At 40.9% G+C, this 23,155-nt stretch overlaps 1 protein-coding gene across 5 annotated transcripts in view; it reads right to left on the reverse strand.

The window, feature by feature from the left end:
• sh2b3 (SH2B adaptor protein 3) overlaps positions 1-23,155 on the reverse strand; it is a 193,847-nt gene that overhangs the window by 16,148 nt on the left and 154,544 nt on the right. For all 5 annotated transcript variants that reach the window (XM_088000013.1, XM_088000010.1, XM_088000012.1 and 2 more), the window contains exons 6-7: positions 11,868-12,082; positions 6,766-6,937 (exon numbers count right to left, since the gene is read on the reverse strand). In XM_088000013.1, coding sequence (XP_087856139.1) covers positions 6,766-6,937; positions 11,868-12,082 — 387 coding nt within the window. The remainder of the gene's footprint in view (positions 1-6,765; positions 6,938-11,867; positions 12,083-23,155) is intronic.

Consider the following 23,155-nt stretch of genomic DNA (forward strand, 5'->3'; position numbering starts at 1 on the left):
TTGTGCTACAATATGCAACGATTTTTGGCAAGAATCCAATCGCGTGATAAACCTTCCTGTAGTTGAAGTTGGGATAGTTACAACCCCCACACGCTCAGTGCACCGAGCCAAATATAGGGAAAGGTAATCAGCCTTCAGTGGATACAGCCTTTACTGTTTATCCAGAAAACTGCACTTGACAGATGGTGTAGATATCTGCACCAGTAAGTGTTCATTCCAGGAACAAATCTGCACAGGAAGTGCTGCTATTATACCACGCAATCAATGTACATTAGACAATGCACAGGAACACACTTAAAATCTGGCTGTGTGATCCTCTGTTATAACTTCTGATCAATTTTTAAGTATCTCAACATTTTTAGAATATATTTGATGTCTCTCCAGCAACAAGATTTTCTGCTTAATTCTGCAATTGCTTCTTCATGTCACACTTTTAAAAAGGGAATATTAGTCTGCACCATTTCAAAATCAAGTCTTTACAAAGTAGTATGCATGTAATAACTATCACCGCAGGAAAAAGTACCATGATAACTAATGGGGCTAAAAGCTGATAAGTTTCATAGAGACAAAAAAAAACTGCAGATGTTGAAATCCAAAGTAGACAGGCAGGAGGCTGGAAGAACACAGCAAGTCAGACAGCATCAGGAGGTGGAGAGGTCAACGTTTTGGGTGTAATCCTTCTTCAGGACTGGGGGTGGGTGGAAGGGGAGCTGCAGATAAAGATGGGGGTGGTGGTGAGATAGGGATAGGTGCAAGTTTGTTTCATTGTGTGGTCAAAGGGCTAAAGAGGTCACACCGCTGTGGCAGTGAGAAAGAGACTCACTGAGTGCAAGTCTGAGACAGGCAGAGAACTCCTTCAAAGTAAGCATCCTTTCAAGTTTCATAGAGCTGACGGGTTACCTCAGAGGACAATAAAGGAAGTTGCTATAAAGATAGTGGATGCACCTGGTAGCAATCTTCCATGCATGTTCGATTCTGGAAAGTACCACATGATTAAAAGATTGCCAATGTAGCACCTTTATTCAAAAAGGGAAGGAGACAAAATAACAGGTAACTATAGACCAGTGAGCTTAACATTACTGACTGGGAAAACATCAAAGTCTACTTTAAAGAACATAATAATGTTTAAAAATACACAATCTAAATAATGCACAATATAACCAAACAGAGTCAGCGTGGATTCATGAAGGGGAAAGCATTCCTGACAATTTTATTAAAATTTGTTGTAAAAATAACAAGCAAGATAGATAAAGAGGAACCACTATTTAGATTTCCAATATTTAGAACCAAATTTTAGATTTTCAGTGTGCATTTGATAAGGTACCATAGATTAGGCTCTGATCTTATTAAGTAGCCTCGGTGTTGGGTTAGTATATTAGTATGGAGAGAAGATTGCTAACTAACAGAAGACAGATTTGGGATAACATGTGCCACAGGAATCAGTGACGGGGCACAATCATTCACAATAACTTGGATGAAGGAAGTGAATGTACTTTACCAAATCTTGTAGATGACAGAAATAGATGGAAAGGCAAGTGGTGAAGATGACAGAGTCTACAGACGGATATCAAAAAGTTAAGTTAATAAATTCTAATATGGGAAAATGTGAGGTTATGTACTATGGCAGGAAGAATAGAGGAGCTGAATATTATTTAAATGAAGAAAGACTGTAGAAAGCTGCAGCCTAGAGGAATTTGGGGGTTTACAAGTTCAGCAGTTAATAGGGAAAGCTAATGCCTTTATTTTAAAGGGAACAGAGTATAAATATAACTAGTCTCACTAAAACTGTACAAGGCACTAGTTGGACCATACCTAGAATATCATGAACAGTTTTGGTTTCCTTACCTAAGGACAGATACACTGAGATTGGAGGTGGGCCAGAGAAGGTTCACAAGATTGAGCCCAGGTATGGAGGAATTTTCTTTGGAAGAGAGGTTGAGTATGTATGTTAGGCCTGTACTCCTTAGAGTTTAGAAGAATGAGAGAGGACATTATTGAAACATACAAGGGTTTCTTAGGGGGCTTAACGGGGTTGATGTTGAAAGTTTGTTTTCCCTTGTAGGAATCTAGAATCAGAGGGCGTAATCTCAGAATAAAGGATTACCCACTTATGGCAGCGAGGAGAAGGAATTTCTTCACTCAGATGGTAGTGAATCTGTAGAATTTATTTTAGATTCCCTACAGTGTGGAAACAGGCCCTTCGGCACAACCAGTCCACACCAACCCTCCGAAGAGTAACCCACTCACACCCATCTCCCTCTGACTAATGCACCAAACACTTTGGGCAATTTAGCATGGCCAATTCACCTGACCTGCACATCTTTGGATTGTGGGAGGAAACCAGAGCACCCGGAGGAAACCCACGCAGAGAATGTGCAAACTCCACACAGACAATCACCCAAGGCTGGAATCGAACCTGGGACCCTGGTGCTGTGAGGCTGCAGTGCTAACCACTGAGCCACCGTTCGTTACTGCAGAGGGCTGTTGAAGATTAGTTATCATGTACATTCGAGGGTGAGACAGACAGGTTTTTAAACAATAAGGAAGTCAAGGGTTGGTTGGGGGGAGGCAGGAAAGTGGAGTTGAGTATGATCAGATTAGCCATGATTTCCCCAAATAGCAATACTGACTTGGTAGACTGAATGACATTCTTCGGCTCCTACCTCTCCTGGTGTTATGAACTCTAACAGTTCCTGTTATCTGTCCTAGTCAGTTTTTTTGCATACTGGAGCAATTTGCACCACTGAGAACTGGCTTTCCTGGTTATAGCCAACTGAACTAACATCATCGGGCATTACCATTAATCCAGATAAATTTGACATTTCAACCCTGCACTCTCCTCACATAGATGATCTCAAATATCCCTTTCTCCAGAACCACTCACTGTGTCAAACAAAGATAACAAATTTTAAAAAATCAAACAGAAGCCCAACAGCATTTGATGTCACCTCTTGGTGCAGGAAATTAAGTGAACATTTGTATTCTCCAATCTCATCACCAGCAAGCATTTCCTAATTCAATTCTGACTTCCTAATTCACATCCCCCCAGGGTCAAAGGCTGAACCCTGGGGATACCTAGGGATATGAATCAAATGCAAAGAAATGGAGTTCAAATGCATCGGGCATAATCTAATAGAGTGGCAACAAAAGGAAACGGAGTGGAATGACTTGTTCTTACATTTTGAGGATCTGGCCTGTAATACTTCCATTAATCAAATACCCCTTTCCTTCATCATCTAGATGCAAGTTCAAGCTTGAAAGCATATTCACAATATTAGCATGAATGCAAAGGTCTGGCTTTCAATTTTCAGCTGCAACTGGAATGTACGTGTTAAGAAGTAAAATTACTAAAACACCAAGAGTCTAAATAGCATAACTATTACATCTCTATGACTCTATAACTACAGTTCACACGTAGAGAGGAATATTAAACCTTAATGTGAATCTACTTATTTTTCTCTTTGCAGATGTTGAGGGATTTATTTGCAGTTCCATTTTTTAAAATCTGTATGTACTCCGGCATGTGCATTTTATTAAGATGATGACTGACAACAAATTCACTCATGTTTCAAACCTCATATCTTTATCTGCTTGCAGCTTTGCTAATATAGAGCATTGTACAGCATGTGACCAGTTCTTGGGGACTCAGGTATGAGATGCTTTGGCCCTCTTTGGGAAAGCATGTTCCTGCTGAACCTGTAAGAGTCGCCGGTAGACAAAATCATGATGGTGAACCTGGGGGACACTCAGTGTGTATGCAAAGATGCAGAACTGATGATGATCCAGAGTACAGGGCACATAGTGTTCCCAGATGCAGACAATCCAGGGCACATGACAACTGGCACATATAGTTAGTCCCTTGACTGTAATAGAACAGCAAGTGAACTCATCTATCTGCACAGGTACAGCCATTTAAACACATTCAAGTCTGAATTGTTTGGGAGACAGAGTTCACTTCTTGGTATTGTCTTGTTCACAGAATACAATGCACCTGAATGAGCACTTAGATGGATTTCATGAGCTCAATTTTTTCACATTAGTCAAAGCTTGCTCTTAAAACTTCACAATTTTCCAAAAAAATATGCTTACCTGGCTGATTTTAATTTCTTTAGTGCAACTTAGCATTTTCTATCTGCTACATTGTCATTCTGATTATAAAACCTCTCGAAGCTTCCTCTTTATCTTTAACCATGTGGCAATTTTGGCTCTGAGCTCAGCTCTGCATTTTTAAAAATCTTTTGCATTGCTCATCTAAGTCCAGCCCACATATTTTTATCAGGATAGATTTTCTTTCACTTTTTGGTGTCTGTATTCACTTGCTTTAATCTATGTTTTAATCCAGCCATGAGTAAAACAAGCAGGACTCCCATACCAGTAGTCAATTTCGATCTTCAGTTTCTGAAATAGTTAGATTTGTCTTTATCCAAGTTGTTCTTGAAAATTCCGACTTGGTTAGTAAAATATGCAAAGTTAGAAGAGTCACTTAAATTTCGTAAAGTTTATAGCCTATGAAAGGTCAAAAATTTGAATACAAGCAGCTTTCAGTGGAACGTTTACTCTCCCCATGAGGCCTTTCCCACTATGTTATTCCCTTTAGCTCGGAGAAGAGATGGTCGAGTCTGGGGATTTCTCCAGGATCCATGACAGCAACATTCACTGCCTCCCTAACAGGAACAAAGCTCGCTTGCACAGGGTGAGCTGGTTAGCCAGATTTAACTCAGGAACAGATGGAAAACTTTATCATAAAACAGTGCATTGGAAAAGCCTGGCCAGAAGATGACAGATCTCATGCCGAATGCAGCAGACAGGCTGAGCGATGTAAATCAGTAGGATTTGAACTTTTGGACACATAAATTGGAGAGCCATTTATAGAGTCATAGATTTATCCAACATGGAAACAGACCCTTCACCCATGCTAAACTAATCTAGTCCCATTTGCCACCACTTGGCCCATATCTCTGTCTATGCTTCCTATTCATATACCCATCCAGATTCTTTTTAAAATGTTGCAATTGTACCTGCCTCCACCACTTCCTCTGACAGCTCATACCTGCCTCCACAACTTCCTCCAACAGCTCATTCCATACACTCACCACCCTCCATGAAAAGGAGGCCTCTCAGGTCCCTTTTAAATATTTTCTCTCTCACCTTAAACCCATGCTCTCTAGTTTTGGACTCCCCTAACTTGGATAAAAGATATTGGCTATTCACCCTAAGCATGCTCTTCATGATTTTATAAACCCCGAAAAGGTCACCCCTCAGCCTCCAGCTCTCTAGGAAAAAAATCACAAGCTATTCAGTCTCTCCCTACAACTCAAATTTTCCAGTCCAGCAACATCCTTGTAAATCTTGTCTGCACTCTCTGAAGTTTAACAATATCCTTCCTATAGCAGAGACACCAGAATTGAATGCAATATTCTAAAAGTGGCCTAACCAATGTCCTGTACAACATGATACCCCATCTTCTATATTCAATGCACTGACCAATGAAGGCAAGCGTGCCAAATGCGTTCTTCACCACCCTGTCTACTTGCAGCTCCACGTTCAAAGAACTATGCATCTGCACCCCTAGGTCCCTTAGTTCAGCAGCATTCCCCAGGCCCTATATTAACTGTACAATTCCTGCCCTGATTTGCCTTACCAAAACGCAACACCTCATATTTATCTAAATTAAACTCCATCATTTCTAAGCAAGGAGCTGTTTGCAAATTCCTTGATTTTTCTACGTGAGTTACTTCCTTCACATTCTGAATCAAAATGTTTCTAAAGATTGTGATAAGGTATTTGACACCTTTGATAACACTCTGCATATCGCCCTATCATCACTTCAGTTTCTGTATTCAAGGTTCATCCTACACCATTCCTGTCAGCTCCAGAATGTTGCAATTGGTAAGTGTATCTTCCACTGCCCTCTCTTTTCAGCATTCTCAAGGGATTATTCTGTCCATGAAACCCTCGTCCACTCATCAGTCCTAACACCCAATCTGTTCCCTACAGTGTTGCAAGCACTGGAGGCGAGCACTGAACCTAAACTTTATTCCTTATTACAACTATTGCCACTCTCTTTGACTTTTGCCATATGAAATCTTTCATTAATTAATTCCTGCCCTCTACCCAATCACTAATTGTGGTTATCATGCCCCTCTCTTGCCCTTCTATTGATTTAAAGATATTTATAGTTGTATCTTCATAAGTTCTGATGAAAGGGCATTGACCTTAAATATTAACTCTACTTCGCTCCACATTTGTCAAGTATTTCCATAATGTTTTTATTTTAAATTCAGATCTCCAGCAGTGTTTTGTGTCAAAGATGAGCCCTTTTGGCTTACGTGGGTCGATAATACCTTTTTACTCGTGAAACATCATTGTGAAGAAACCTTTTTTTGGTTTGGAAAAAAAACCCAAAGACAGTTCAAGTGTCATCTTAATCGCCCTATTGAGCAAATATCATTGTTAGCTACTTACTTTAATCCATTAAATAGTTGGAGCATTCCAAATTTCCACCAGCTCTTCCAAAAGTATTTTCCAATAATCTACAAGACTGAATAAAACTATTACCTTCCATAACTGGGTTACTCAAGTATCACCATGTCCTGAAAAGCAATCACCCAAAGAAGGCTTGTCTCCACCAGTAAGGATTTTCTTTGGAGCAAGTCAGAGTTTAAACTGATAATCCTAGATCTATTGACACATTGTATTCTAACATGGACAAACTTTTTCTGTTTTGCAAATTCTATTAAAAATACTCAGATGATCTTTTCTTACCTTGCTGGTGAGGGAACGCCACGACATAGCTCGACAGTTTGACTTCACAGGTTGTGCCACACTCCAACGGTATTGCAAACCTTCCAAAATAGTTCAGCATTTCTGTGACAGACTGGAAACAGAAGTGTTGGACTAGGCACTGTCCTCTTTCTGTGACAAGCAGTCGGAGATGCTAAAAAGTTAGAAAAACATTTGTGAATCACTACAAGATTCTATTTGGTATTACAGTAGTTACTGGGCACAGTCTAGTTTACTTAATTTAACAAATAAGACTTTATTCTGCAAGATGATTCAGCTCAAGAACAAAAATAATCCTCAAGAGCTTGTCATTCCCTACTTCAGGAGTAGAGAACGATCATTGTTCTCAACAAAATCAACCAACCAAGGTCAGAGAATGACCAAAGCTGCAATTTATCTGTCTGTTAGGTCCTGTACCACACCATAGAGAGAAATTACGCTTAGAGCTGTGGACAACAATATAAAGTTTATTTACTTACATAGAAATGCACAGGAGTTACAACGTAGAAACATGCATTCTGCCTAATTAGTCCATTACTTGTGTAGTAAATAGTTCGAATCAGTTATTCATTTTTTACCATGCCCATTTCTTCCTTTTTATTTCATTTGTCCATCCAAGCTAATTTTAAATTTTGACTTAGATCATCTTATACAAACCCACTAAATATGGTTTCTATTTTGGACACTTGGTAGTTTATGTTGTGTCTTGAAACACAGTTTCTAGCCTTAACTTACTCACTCATTTCTTTGAGCATTCAGTAGTATAAGTGATAAGCTAATGAGGTACAATTTGCATAATCACAGGAAGTGATGTGATTTCACATGATCTCTTGTAGCCTTGTGTCATGGGGTAGCCACATTAAGGTGTTCCTCAATAAAGTTAATGTTTTCCTTACCCCTGCAGATTCTGTAGATACTAGTTAGCAGCGGAGTAAGATTATTGTACGGTGCAATAGCGCAAGAACATTTATGGAAATATCTCTGCCATTACTGGCAAGCTTCAAGCAGGTCAAAGGCTCTTGCCAATGACACTTCCAGTCCATAAAGAAGGGACCTTGTCCAGCTCAAGCAGAAATATGGATACATTGACAGCAAAGATTTCCAAGCTATCACTCTGCATTCAGTCTTGTTGAGAGGATGAGCACTTAGCAGATCAGTACACTGTTGTATGCAACGGATGGCTGTGCAGATAATATCCTGGTCAGACAGGAATTGATAAATATAAGATCTGTATGAGGGAGTGATAAAAGGAATCGATGCCCACTTCAACGTATGAGAAAAAGGAGTGTTGACTAGGCTAAATGCATTAAGTGTACATACTGACAAGTAAAATATCTCTACTTTTTTCAATGATCTTTACAGACTTGTAGAGAACCGATAGTATTTCAGCTTAAAGGAAGAACTAATCAGGGACAGAATTGTGATCTGTCAGTTTCAAGCAAGGGACATAGTACAGTAGGTTAAATTTAAAAGTAGAAAATGAGGGACACTGAAAGAGTGTGAATCAATTGCCCTTGCTACCTGTTAACAGTGTAATGGAAAAAAGATACAAACACAAAAATTGTTCCATCAAAGAGACCAAATGGTGTTTTGTAGAAAGAATGTGAGTGTATGTGGCAGCAAACATTTGTACAGAGAAACTCTCAGAAGATGGTCAAGTGCATGAAATAGAAGTGATCAACAAATTGGAGATGCTCTTTCCTGGTGAGATCACTAGAGCGCTGATCTCCTAGTAGATGGAAACAGATAAGATTTACATTAGGTACAGGTGAAATAGTTTTAGTTTTTTTTCTGACATGTAAGTGTGGTTGGAGTAAAGGTCTCTTCAGCCATCACACATTTAACTACATGGGCCAGGACGTATATAGAACTGTGAACTGCCCTTCAACATAAAGACAGAAAACTCATTCAGGCTTTATATAGAACCCTAACCCATCATTGATAAATAGTAAAGGCTATATTGACTTGTCTTGGATTTGCCAATATAGAGGAAATAAAAATGAAAGAAGTTCAGCCTAAAACTTCACTTCTGTATTTCCACAACTGTTTATAGGATTAAGGAGGTATACCACACTGTACACCTTTAAACAATGCTAGTGTATCTGTTTAGACCCAGAAAATATCCTCTCCCCCCTTGCCAAATCGAAAGAACAAAATTGTCTCAATATTGTAGCTAAGGATTAGTTCAGCTCTGACAGACCCCAAACGATCTATCAAAATTTTCATAGGTTTTACGCAGCTCAACAGAATGGATGAATACAAAGTTCATCCTAAATTGTCTGTGGATGAAAGCTTAATAAAATTCAGAGAGAGGTCAATCTTCAAGAAGCTGATGCAAGTAGTGGCTTCTGGCAACAACCCCTCAGTGAAGAGGTCCATGTTACCCAGAACCTTCATTACTCTGGAAGTTTTATTTCACCTTTCAGCATCATATCAGCACCAGAAATCTTCCAGCGGACAATGCTAAATAACCTAAAAGGAATGGAGTTGTACTTCACACGGATGATGGCCTACTCCACTCAGAAACAGCAATGACACAAGAGTGCGAGCTGTGCTGCAATGTCTACGGGAAGCAGGAAGCACTGAACAAAAAATATAAATTCTTGCAACTGGCTTGCAACTTCCTTGGGTATATTATGGATACACAAAGGACGAGCAATTAAAGCCTTGGAAATTCATTAAATGTTACGGAACTCCAGTGATTCATGTCTTTTTTTAAATTTTGTTTGTGAGATGTGTGTGTCCTTGGCTGGGCCATCATTGGGGTGCAGGTGCACCTATAGTACTGTTAGGGAGAAACACCATGACTTTGATCACCAGTGTAGGGCTGGTGATATATTGGCTTGGAGCAGAACCGACAGCGGTGCTACTTCCATGCATCTGCTGACCTTATGCCTCTAAATGACAGAGGTTATGCCTTTGCCAGGTGCTTTGAAAGATGCCTCAGTGAGATACTGTAGTGCATCTTACAGATGATACACACTGCTGCTACTTAATGCTGAAGGCACTGGATGGTATCAATCAGGCAGGATGCTTGTTGTAGATGGTGTCAAACTTTGATCTTATTGGAGCTGCATTCTTCTCAGAAAGTGGAGAGTATTCAAACACATTCTTAATCTTGCCTTAAAGATTGTAGACAGGCTTTGGGGAGACAGGAAATGAGGTAATTTGCTGCAGAATTCCTAATCCCTTACCCATTCCTATAGTTAAATACTTACTCAGCTGGTCCAGTCCAGTTTCTGGTCAATGGTAACCCATCCAGATATTAATAGTGGCAGATGCAATCACAGTAGTGTCACTGCATGTCAATGAGGAACGGTCAGCTTCTCTCTATTTGGGAATGGTCATTGTCTGACACTGGTGAGGTGCAGTTGCCCAAGCTTGGATAATGGCTTAGACTACTTCTGCATCTGTAGATGCGCAAGTATTGCTGAACATTTGTGCTATAATCAGTGAACATTCCACTTCTGACCTTATTATGACAGGAATGTCGTTGATGAAACAGCAGAAGACATTTGTACCTAGGCCAATACCCTAAGATACCCCTGCAGAGAGATCTTGGAGCAGAGATGACGAACTCCAACAATATCAAACAGCTTTTGTTGTATGATGCATGGCTCCAAACACAGGATTCTGCAGGGAAGCTTTCGTGCAATGTGTTAAGTCTGACTGAGATGTGGTAACAAGGCAATATAAAGCATCATAGGAAGTGATGCAATGTCACATGATCATGCTCTACCTTCATCCTGCCACAAAGTTGTAGGACAGAGTAAGATGTTTCCTCAATAATGTTTTCCTTACCTGAGCGGATACTGTAAATACTCTTTAGCAGCCCAAGGAGACCATGAATAGTACACATTTTAGAATGCACCCCCCCAGAGTCTAGCATCTTGTCTTCCTTTCACCATTAATGAAAGGAATGGTTTCAGCATAATTAATTTTCTCTTAATCCTCTTACTCTTGACCACTATGGATTCCAAAGCTCCAATTCCTGAATTGGATTAGTAAAATGTAAATGTTGCTTGATTATTTAAGACAAGGAGGAAGAAACAAATAATGACAGCTCCATTAACCTAGTTGTGATGAAGTTATTGGAGTCTATCACATGGGCCTGGGTAACTGAGTAGTTGGAAAAATCCAAAATGCTCAAAGTCATCATGAATTTGTGAGAAATAGGGCAGTTTATTAGACTGGACTTTCAGTTTGGAACAATGAATGAAGTTGTATGTTAGAGTTTCTATCCTCATTCACTCCTTCTGATATTTTAATGCTATCCTTGGAGAATATTCATCGATATATATTTGTTGATGACGCCCAATTCTCCTCTCCTGCTGGTATTCCTGTTCTAAACAAGTTCCCACTCTTCCGTCTCAATGGCTTTGTGGTTTCCCCAGTTTTCAAATAAAACATACAGAATCAACACTCCCATTTATAAATGCATTCATAAGTAGTCATGATTTGGAGATGCCGGTGTTGGACTGGGGTGTACAAAGTTAAAAATCACACAACACCAGGTTTAGTCCAACAGGTTTAATTGGAAGCACACTAGCTTTCGGAGCGACACCTGATGAAGGAGCGTTGCACCGAAAGCTAGTGTGCTTCCAACTAAACCTGTTGGACTATAACCTGGTGTTGTGTGATTTTTAACTTCATAAATAGTCACATCTTTCTTCTCTCCTTTGCCTCACTACCTTTTTCATCTCTTTAGTCCTTTAATTCTGGCTCTTCCATATATCTATGGATATTCTCCATAATGGGCTTCAATGATCACTCCCTTTTACCACAAACCCTTTCAACTTGCATTTTCTTTGCCTATTTAGGAATCCTAGCGCTGATCTTTTAAACAATGCTCTTCTTCGCCTTGCTAAACGCTGCTTACTCCTCAGCATCTAGTTTTCCTCTGTCAAGGACCTTGTGAAGCTTTCGATATTAAAGGCACTTCAGAAAGGCAATTGTTATCCGTTCTCAGCTTTTACCTACCCTTTCAGCCATTAAGGTGGTATCACAAATGCATCCACCTTTGCTCATCAGAATATTTTAATAAATGTGCAAAGTAAAGCTCTGTATATGCGTGTTCTTATTACCTTGGCTCTCCCTTGATAGTTGAACGTGAGGACATACTCTCCCCGCTGTGTTTCACTTTGACGCACAAGGAATACCCCATGACCCTCAGTTCCTGGAATCTGTACCAGCTGTGCTGCTTTAAATCGGGAGATTGGACCATGAAACCAGGCATAGGATGAGAACAGTCGGTCTGTCTTTTGATAGGGCTGTTCTGTCAAGCAATGATGGGCAGCTCCTGAAAACACAATTAAAAGGTCAACAATTGTACTATTTTTGCACAATATTAGTGTATCAGGAAGAGAATGGGGGAGAGGAATTCTTTTTGAATATTCTTTAGTACATAAATCAGAGAATGTGAGCAAGACTGAATTTCCCAATTTAAGGTAAATAAATCGTCAGGATAAATTGAGTCCAGTAGTAAATTACTTATGACAAACAAAATCTAAGTGGACTAACTTGTATCAAGCATTTAATATTCTTTAAGGAAAGATCCTTGAAATAATCCTGGTGAAATGTCACCTGGAAAACTATAAATTGATAGAGAACTGTTGAGTTCCAGAAAAGGAAATTCATGTTTAACTAACTTGCTGGGCCTTCTCAAAGATACAGTTACTGTGGTGAATAGGAAGAATAGAATTGATATATTACACCAGGACTATCCAAGATGTTACAACAACATTCCAGATCAAAATAATGTCACAGAACTAGTGATAAAGAAGCTGCCAAAATATTAGACTGAAAACAGGCAGCAAAACATAGCCATAAAATTAGGACTTAACAGGCTGCAAAGAGGATCTAACCAAAGTACTGTATCCCATCCTTTGCTATTTTAATGGCTTACTGACCTTACGTTAAACAATCTCCAAGTTTGCAGTTAGGTTGGCAAAAGATGATGGGGCGGAGGGAGCAGTGTTACTAATGCCAGATGTTTGCAGTTAGAAAGGTATGTTGAGTTGTACGTTGCTTTAGAGTCATAGCAATGCACAGCATGGAAACAGACCCTTCGGTCCAACTCGTCCATGCCGACCAAATATCCTAACCTAATCTCGTCCCATTCGCCAGCACTTGGCCCATATCCCTCTAAACCCTTCCTATTCATATCCCCATCCAGATGCCTCTTAAATGCTGTAATTGTACCAGCCTTCCTCTGGCAGCTCATTCCATCGCTGTTTGTTAATTTTTCCTAGAATCATTCCGATGTCCAGAAAGACATGAACTCAAACAGCAAAGGCAGTAACTGTGCAGATTCAGTGCTGTGTGGGTTTCTTTCTCTCTCTCTCCCTCACTGACCATGTGGTCACTGCCTCCTTTTAAAAGTGCCATTGTTTTGATCTTTTCTTCCCCAAAGCAGTAATTGCTGCTCCTGGTATTCAAGGTAATCACCTCCAACACCAAAAATACCTCAAAAAAAAAGGAGCATCTCTTAAAGCTATAACTTTTTTTCCATCCTCCATCTTGGATTACCTAGAATCCAATTTTTGGTAAAAAGATATTGCAGTGATTACAAAAGCAATTAGCAAAAGCCAATCTGGTCAAATTAATCATTATACTGAATGTTTCCAATACAAGGAGCAAGAGGACTCAAATAAACTTTCACTCAGAGGGCAATAGACTAGGTTATATGTAAACAGGAAGAGCTATAAGTTTAATAACACAGCAGGCTCAAGACACAACTGGATATTTTTCTGAAGAGATTATTGTGGTGGAAAACAGGTAAGCGTTACTATAATTAGCCTATATCGACATATGGCTCCTGCTTCGGCATGGCAAGCACTGTGCACCAAAAGAATTGGCATAGAATACTTAGAAGTCAATCACTACTATATTTTACTGGCACTCCAGCTGGTGTTTTGGAGGTTAAGATAGGAACTGAAATGTGGGTTGCTGACTTTCCTGGCCCTACCATTACTCTTTGTGGTACAGCTGTGGAGCGTAAACTGATAAATGAAAAATTAGCTCAAAGGCCTTCTCAGAGGCCTACAGGTAGCACTATAAAAATGAAGTGAAAGTTCGGAATTGAAATTATAGACTCATACAGGAAAGACGGACACCACTCAGCCTATCATGCCTGAGTTGGTCCTTTGTCAGAGCTATCCAATTAGCCTCAACCATAATCCTCATGCAATGCTATGCAAACAACATTTTTCAAGTATGTATCTATTCACTTTTCAGAGTTAGTGCTGAATCTGCATCCATTACATTTTTAAACAGCATATTGCAGATCATCATAACTTGCTGCATAAAATAAATGTCTTCACAACTTCCCTCTGCTTTTTTTGCCAATTATCTTCAATTTGTTTTCCGTGTTACCAGCCGTCCCACCAGTGAAAATAATTCTCCCCATTTACTCTATTTAATACTCTCAAAATTCTATTAACTTTATTAAATCCTCCTTAACCTTGTCTGCTCTAACCTTAACCATAATTCCAGCTCCTCCAGTCTCTCCACATCACAGAACACCTTCATCTCTCCTGATGAAGGGCTCCGGCCCAAAACATCGACCTTCCTGCTCCTCGGATGCTGCCTGACCTGCTGTACTTTTCCAGTAACACACGCTCAACCCCCTCTCAAAAAAGACACTTAGCACTGAAGGAGGGACACATGCTGTAGCTACTTTATAGAAAGCCCTCTAACATTTGTCCACAAGCTCCAGAATATCATGCTGGCAGTATCAAGCACACTGGCCAAATAACAGTCTTCAAGCCCTCAGATAATATATTACATGACTCCTGTATTTTAACCAAATGTGCTTCAGGCACCAAGGATCACATTTTTGGCTCCATATTGTCTTTGTAAATTTAAATATAGATTTGGGTTTTGTTCTCCGTAAGTGCTTACTATCTGTTATAAGGTAAGAGGCAGTCAAGTTTAAAAAGTTCATACTTGGTCTGAATAAATATTTTCTTTGCCATGCACACACAATCAACTTAGAAATGTTCACTAATAGTATCTGAAAGCCTAATGTGTATGAACCATGTTTCTCTGTTGCTTTAACCACTTCAAGGTGAATTAAATAAACTAATATACTGGTTGTAATGGGATTTTCCAGGCTTATATGAATATACAATAAATATCACCTCAATTTAAATTTTTCTCCTTCTTGACCTTAAGGTGCTAACTCTATAATGTCCTTACTGATTTTATGGGTTGGTTAGCTCTCAGCTCTTTGCCCCTGCTGACCACTCTTCATCTGTGAGACAAAATTTGATAAACAAAAAGACAATTCAGTGAAAATAGTGGCAGATGTTTCAGCTGATGAAAGACAAATATAAAATGGGTGTTATGGAATCTCATTTTCAGAAGCAATAAATGTTTGAAATTACCTGCACTCAGAAATGGCCAAGCCCTTTATCAAGTATCCCTGCTGTCATTAAGCTTCTCATTCACATGAAAAGTGATCCAAATACCCAGTTTAGGCCATTCACAAAACACAGTCTTCACCGAGTAGGGCACTCATTAGCTCTGCCCCCTTTGTGGTTCTTTGGCTTAAAACAGAGTCTGCCAAGAAAAGATCAGACTTCCATAATTGTTACTGTGGAGCCAAGTGAAGTGAAAGGTATTCCTGTTCCTTCACTGTCATTGGATCAAAGTCCTGGAGTTCCATCTCTAACAGCATTGTGGGCCAACCCACAGCACATGGACTGCAGCAATTCAAAAAGGCAGCTCATCACTGCCTTCTCAAGGGCAAATGGAATTGGGCAAGAATTGCTGGCCCAGCCAGTGATGCCTACATCCCGTGAATGAATTTAAAAAAATACTTCCCTGAATCTGCCACTATCACGTACAACTAACCCTACTCGGTCACCACCCTACCAGAAGGATGTGGATGCTTTGGAGAAGGTACAGAAAAAGGTTTACCAGGATGTTGCCTGGATATGGGGGATTTTAGTAATGAAGAAAGGTTGGCTACACTGGGTTCATTTTCACTGGAACTCAGGAGGTTGAGGGGTGACCTAATAGACGTTTATAAGATTGTAAATGGCATGGATAGAATGGCAAGTATGAGGCTTTTTTCCCCAGGGTAGAAAGGTCAATTACTAGAGGACACAGGTTCAAGGTGCAAGGGGGTAAATTGAAAAGAGATGTGTAAGGCATGTCTTTCACACAAAGGATGGTAAGTACCTGGAACACATTGTCAGAGGTGGTGGTAGAAGCAGACACAAAAGCAGCATTCAAGAAGCACATGAATAGGGAGTAGAGGGATATGGATCCTGTAAGTGAAGACAGTTTTAGTTTGGAACAGCAAACAGCGATGCAGGTTGGAGGGCCAAAGGGCCTGTTCCTGTACTGTATTGTTCTTTGTTCCAGAGCCTGGGTTTTTGCTAGAGGAGCACATGTCTGTTTTGCCAGACATTTACGCAAAGGTGTGTGAGGGCATGCAAGAGTGCTAGAACCTGTACAAGCTAAACACTGTGCTAATTATTTCTAGCTTTACAATATTACTTTTGCTTTTGAAGCAGAGGGTGGGACACTTAATTAAGAAAACTTAGGCCATAATACTTTAAGTTGCAACATGTTTTCTAATCATATCAGACAATGCTCATTTGCAAGCATTCTTGCCTCTGAGTCAGAAGGTTATGGTTTCAAGTCCCACTCCAGGATTTGAACATAATCTGGGCTGCAGTTTACTGGGAGTTTTGAACTGTCACAGCTGCAGTCTTTTGGATCAGACTTTAAACTGAGCTCACATATTCTCAATCATTTGGATGCAGCAAATCCCATGACATTTTAATAAGCAGGAGACTGCATCTCAAAGGTACCTAATTGCTTACAAAATATTTTTGGATGTCTAATGGTTGCAAAAGATGCTATATACATAAATGCAACACTTTCTTTAATTTGAATTCATAATTCTATCAAACAAGAGGAAGCGTCTAATCATCTCCCTATATCTCTTAAATCCCAATAACAACATCTTGGGGATTACCATTGACCTGAAACTGAACTGGCCCAGCCATATAAATGCTGTGGTTACAAGGACAGATTAGCGGCTAAGAATCCTGTAGCAAGTAAATCATTTCCTGACTCCCCAAAGCCTGGCCACCATCTACAAGACAAAAGTCAGGAGTGTAATGAAATATTCCCCACTGGCCTGGATGAGTGCAGCTCCAACAATACTGAAGAAGCTTGATACCATACAGGACAAAGGAACCCGCTTGATTGACAAATCCATAAATGTCACTCCCTCTAGGATGGCAGAAATGCACCAAAGATCCTTAGACACCACCTTCGTTACCACTGCCATCTAGTAGATACATGGGAACAGCATCACCGGAGGTTCCTCTGCAAATCACTCACCACCCTGATTTGGAAATATATTGCTGTTCCTTCAATGTTGCTGGGTCAGATTCCCGGACCTTCCTCCCTAAACAGCTTGTCATTTTACCTTGACCAAATTCATTACTGTAGTCCAAAGAGGAAGCTCACCATCACCTTCTTGAGAAATTAGGGATGAGCAATGCAATACCATAGCCAAGCAGAAAACCCTACATCCCTGAATGAATTAAAAGAAAATATATTGGACTGTATATTCTTAAAAGACTGATCGGAGATCGACTGTGCTATATTGAGCCAAAGAGGTACAATACACACAAGCAAATGTTGTAAGATGCTTTAATGTAACAGCCTGTGATGATACACAACATTCAGCAATAACCATTCTTATACTTTGAGCTTCGGCTAATAACTAGTGGCTCTTAAGAAAGTAATTGCTTAGGACAGTGGTCAACAACCAAAACTCAATGAACACTTTGATCTAATGCAACATAATCCCAGCTTATTTAATAACTATTGCAGCAATGATTATACTTTCAATGATACTGTAACTTTTTTCTTGATTGTTGCAGTACTAATTCTTTCTACCATTATGATTTCTAAAATTTCTCAAATTGACAACTGCTTCTGCGCAAGCTGAAGTATTTTTAGACAAAGCCATCAGGTGGAGTACTTGGCTTTATGGAATCTAATCATAGTAACAGGAGGAGACCATTTGCCCAGCAAGCTTGTTTCATTATTCCAAAAGATCCTGGCTAATCTAAATGTGGCTTTAATTCCACTTTCTTGCCAACACCTTATAACTCATCACTCCTTTATGAATACAAGTCTCCCTAACTTGCCTTGAGTATATTCAATGATGCAGCTTTCACTCCTGTCTGTGGAAGGGTATTCAAAAGACTAATGACCCTCAGGCAGGAAATTCACAATCCATTTAAAATGGAAGACACTTTATTTTCAAACATTGTCCCTAGTTCTCGATTTCTCCACAAGAGGAAATATCCTCTCAGCATCTACCTTATTAAGTCCCCTCCAGAATCTTACATATCTTACTTCTAAATTCCATCGAGTATAGATCTAATCTGCTCAGCCATATCTGGAATTTTTAGTGCAGTTTTGGTGTCAATTTTTTTTTAAAGTTTCACTTACACTAGAGGAAGGGCAACTAAGGTTCCTTAGATTGGTCTCTGGGACCAAAGGCTTATGCTATGATGAGATTGAGTAAATTTGGCCCATATCCTCTGAAATTTAGAAGAATCTGAAGGAACCTGAAAGGGTAGCTGCTGAGAGACTGACTACATCCACTAGTTGAGGAATCTAAAGTGAAAGAGAGAGTCAGTCTCAGGAAAAGGGAATAATCATTTAAAACCAAGAGGAGGAGAAATCACTTCACTCAAAAGATTAGCAAGTCAATGCATTTCTCTACCCAAGGGGTTGTGGATTCTCCATTAAAAAATACCTGTAAGTTTGGAACAGACAGATATTGGTCTCTCAAAGGGAGTGTGGGTGGAATATGAAGTTGAAGCCAGAAATCCGATATGATCATACTGAATGGTGGATTTGGTGTGTTTCTTTTTCCTAAAGTAATGAGAGCAAAATGGTACACAGTACTCCAGATGTGGTTTCCTCAGTACCCTTGCTACGACATGGGGTAAACCCTTCTGCTTAATTTAAACTAGTAACACAGAAAAAGATTTATCCCGTGCAGTAACCTGTAAAAAATTGATCGGCCAAGAACTATTAAAGTAAAAATTAACAACTTTATTTCTTAAAGTATAACAGAGAATAATTAACTCACAACTATTTACACCTCCTTTCTCTAACTATCATTACCTTTCCTTCTATAATACTAGTCCAATAAAACAGATTTACAGAATAAAAAGATTTAAAGAAAATTCAAATTTTAAAACCAGCCAGGGTCCGAATCTTCTCTTTATCTTCGTCAGTAGATTGGCACTCCAGGTCAGTGTTGAAGTTTTTCTCTGTGCAAACTCCTTCTCCAGACAGGTACCTCTCAGAGCTCTGATTAGCAGTCTACAGCTGTTGGTCTGGTGGCAGTTCTCCTCCCAACTGTTCAGTTATCCCTGGCCTTATACCCCAAAGCATCATTGGCTTTTAAGATTGTCAATATACTCAATTCAAACTTGATTGGAATTTGGTACTTTTCAGGGTATAATTTAAACTGATTGGCCTAATTTGAACCAGTTTTGTAATTTCCAAGCAACCAGCTGGCCCAGTAGCTGGAACACATGTTACATTGCGTCTTATTGAGAAGACTTGGTGCTGTCACTGCTAGCTTTTACTATATTAAAGGTACAGCACACCCACAACTTCATAACACCCTCGCCCAAAAAAAAGAACCATCATAGTGAAAAGATGGCTTCATTTTTTCTCTACTTTTTAAACATATTATCCTAACATAGATAACTTTAATACAACTGGGAGAAAGTGAGGACTGCAGATGCTGGAGATCAGAGCTGAAAAATGTGTTGCTGGAAAAGCGCAGCAGGTCAGGCAGCATCCAAGGAGCAGGAGAATCGAAGGTGTCCGCGAGCTATCTTTAGATCGGTGTGACAAACTACTGCCCCCTTGACCATGACCTCACCTCCCACCACCAAACCATCATCTCCCAGACCATCCATAACCTCATCACCTCAGGGGATCTCCCATCCACCGCCTCCAACTTCATCGTCCCACAACCCCGCACCGCCCGTTTCTACCTCCTGTCCAAAATCCACAAACCTGACTGCCCCGGTCGACCCATTGTCTCAGCCTGCTCCTGCCCCACCGAACTCATCTCTGCACACCTCAACACGGTCCTGTCACCCTTAGTCCAAGAACTCCCCACCTATGTTCGGGACACCACCCACGCCCTCCACCTCCTCCATGATTTTCGCTTCCCCGGCCAAAAACGCCTTATCTTCACCATGGACATCCAGTCCCTAAACACCACCCTCCCCCATCACGAAGGCCTCAAAACCCTCCGCTTCTTCCTTTCCCGCCGACCCAACCAGTACCCTTCCACTGATACCCTCCTTCGACTGACTGAACTGGTCCTCACTCTGAACAACTTCTCTTTCCAATCCTCCCACTTCCTCCAAACCAAAGGAATAGCCATGGGCACCCGCATGGGCCCCAGCTATGCCTGCCTCTTCGTCGGATATGTGGAACAGTCCATCTTCTGCAGCTACACTGGCACCAACCCCCACCTTTTCCTCCGTTACATCGATGACTGTATCAGCGCTACCTCATGCTCCCACGAGGAGCTTGAACAGTTCATCCACTTTACTAACACCTTCCACCCTGACCTCAAATTTACCTGGACCGTCTCAGACTCCTCCCTCCCCTTTCTAGACCTCTCCATTTCTATCTCGGGCAACCGACTCAACACGGACATTTACTATAAACCGACCGACTCCCACAGCTACCTAGATTACACCTCCTCCCACCCTGCCCCCTGTAAAAACGCCATCCCATATTCCCAATTCCTTCGCCTCCACCGCATCTGCTCCCAGGAGGACCAATTCCAATACCGAACAACCCAGATGGCCTCCTTCTTCAAAGACAGCAATTTCCCCTCAGACGTGGTTGACGATGCTCTCCACCGCATCCCCTCCACTTCCCGCTCCTCCGCCCTTGAGCCCCGCCCCTCCAATCGCCACTAGGACAGAACCCCACTGGTCCTCACCAACCACCCCACCAACCTCCAGATAGATCGTATCAACCTTCGTCATTTCCACCACCTCCAAACGGACCCCATCACCAAGGATATATTTCCCTCCCCTCCCCTATCAGCATTCCGGAAAGACCACTCCCTTCGCGACTCCCTCGTTAGGTCCACACCCCCTACCAATCCAACCTTCACTTCCGGCACCTTCCCTTGCAACTGCAAGAAATGCAAAACTTGCGCCCACACCTCCCCCCTTACTTCCCTCCAAGGCTCCAAGGGATCCTTCCATATCTGTCACAAATTCACCTGCACCTCCACACATATCATTTACTGCATCCGCTGCACCCGATGTGGCCTCCTCTACACTGGGGAGACAGGCCGCCTACTTGCGGAACGTTTCAGAGAACACCTCTGGGACACCCGGACCAACCAACCCAACCGCCCTGTGGCTGAACACTTTAACTCCCCCTCCCACTCTGCCAAGGACATGGCAGACCATGGCAACACAACGCCTGGAGGAAGAGCGCCTCATCTTCCACCTAGGAACCCTCCAACCACAAGGGATGAATGCAGATTTCTCCAGCTTCCTCATTTACCCTCCCCCCACCTAATCTCAGTCCCAACCCTCAATCTTCTTCGCGACCTCTCCGCCCCCAACCCTTTTCCGGCCTATCACCCTCACCTTAATCTCCTTCCATCCATCGCATTCCCAAAGCCCTTCCCCCAAGTCCCTCCTCCCTACCTTTTATCTTAGCCTGCTTGGCACACCCTCCTCATTCCTGAAGAAGGGCTTATGCCCGAAATGTTGATTCTCCTGCTCCTTGGATGCTGCCTGACCTGCTGTGCTTTTCCAGCAACACATATTTCAACTTTAATACAAGTTCACCTTAACTTCTTCCCATATAGCTTTGTATATATATCATTAAATAAAGACAAATCTCATCTAAACTCTATTAGTTAAATCCGCAATAATACATCTGCGATTACATTCTTACGACCCGCAACATGTACAATTTTTAAATTGGAAGTCTGTAGCATAAGACTCCAACAAAATAGTCTCATACTCTTGTCTTTAAAGCATTCTAAGAACGTAACAGATTGTGATCCATGTACACAACCATCTCCGACACATTGCTCGTGACATACAGATTAAAACGTTGTAAGGTCAGTACCAAACTCAATCGTTCCTTTTCAATCGTGGAATATTTCCTCTGGTGGATGTTGATTTTCTTCGAAAAGTAACCAACTGGGATTTCAATTCCATTCTCATCTTCCTGCAGGACTACAGCTCCAACTGCAATGTCACTAGCATCGATGGCGACTTTAAAACATTTTGAAAAGCTTGGTGTAGCTAAAACTGGTTTGGTGCTTAATATCGATTTCAAATGGTCTCTTGGCATGGTTCTGTCCACTGAAACTTTGTGTTCTTCTTCAGCAAATCAGTTAACGGTGCCTCTACACTGCTGAAGTTTGGAACAAACTTCTGATTGATTCTTCAGACTCAACGGATTCTAAGCACCTCTTTCTTCAAGGTTGGTCGTACAAATTCCTCGATGGCCTTCGTCTTTGTGTTCTGTGGGGTCAACCTTCCATGACCGATGTTATGTCCTAAGGATGTTTGCTTTTGCAAATTCCATTTTATTTAAGTTTATCACCAGTTCTGCTTCTCATAGTTGTTCAAAGAGCTCTGCCAACTGTATTATATGATCTTTCCAGGACTTACTAAAGATCACTACATCATCCAAATAGACTGCACAGTTTGTTAACCCAGCCACAATTCTGGTCATGAGTCTTTGGAATGTGGCTGGTGCGTTCTTCATTCCAAAGGGCATCACTTTAAACTGATATAGCCCATTTGGGGTTACAAATACAGAAATTTATTTCGCAGACTCTGATAAAGGGACCTGCCAGTAACCACGCATTAAGTCCAACTTGGTGATGTACTTAGCTTGTCTGACTTTCTCGATATAGTCCTCCAATCTCGGAATTGGACATGAGTCTGATTTTGTAATGTCGCTGACCTTCCAATATTCCACGCAAAGTTGTTGAGTCCCATCCAGTTTGGGAACTAAGACAATCGGCGAACTTCACTCGTTCTAGCTTGGTTCAATGATGTCCTTGTCGAGCATGGCCTCCACCTCCTTCTGGACCTATCTGGCTTTGAAAGGATTAAGCTGATAGTGGTGTTTTTTTATTGGAGCAGTACTTCCTATGTCTATTTCATGTATAATAGCATTAGTCTTCCCCATCTTATTCTTACATATGTCCTTATATTGCAGTAACAAACCTTTCAACTGCGTTCTATGCTCCTGAGACAGATAGCTTTCTAATCTATCCCACTCCTCAAGGACTTTTTCATTTTTT

The sequence above is a fragment of the Chiloscyllium plagiosum genome, unplaced genomic scaffold (genome assembly GCF_037043375.1).
Source record: "Chiloscyllium plagiosum isolate Xiang-an unplaced genomic scaffold, Cpla_swu_hap1 HiC_scaffold_24, whole genome shotgun sequence".
NCBI lineage: Eukaryota > Metazoa > Chordata > Chondrichthyes > Orectolobiformes > Hemiscylliidae > Chiloscyllium > Chiloscyllium plagiosum.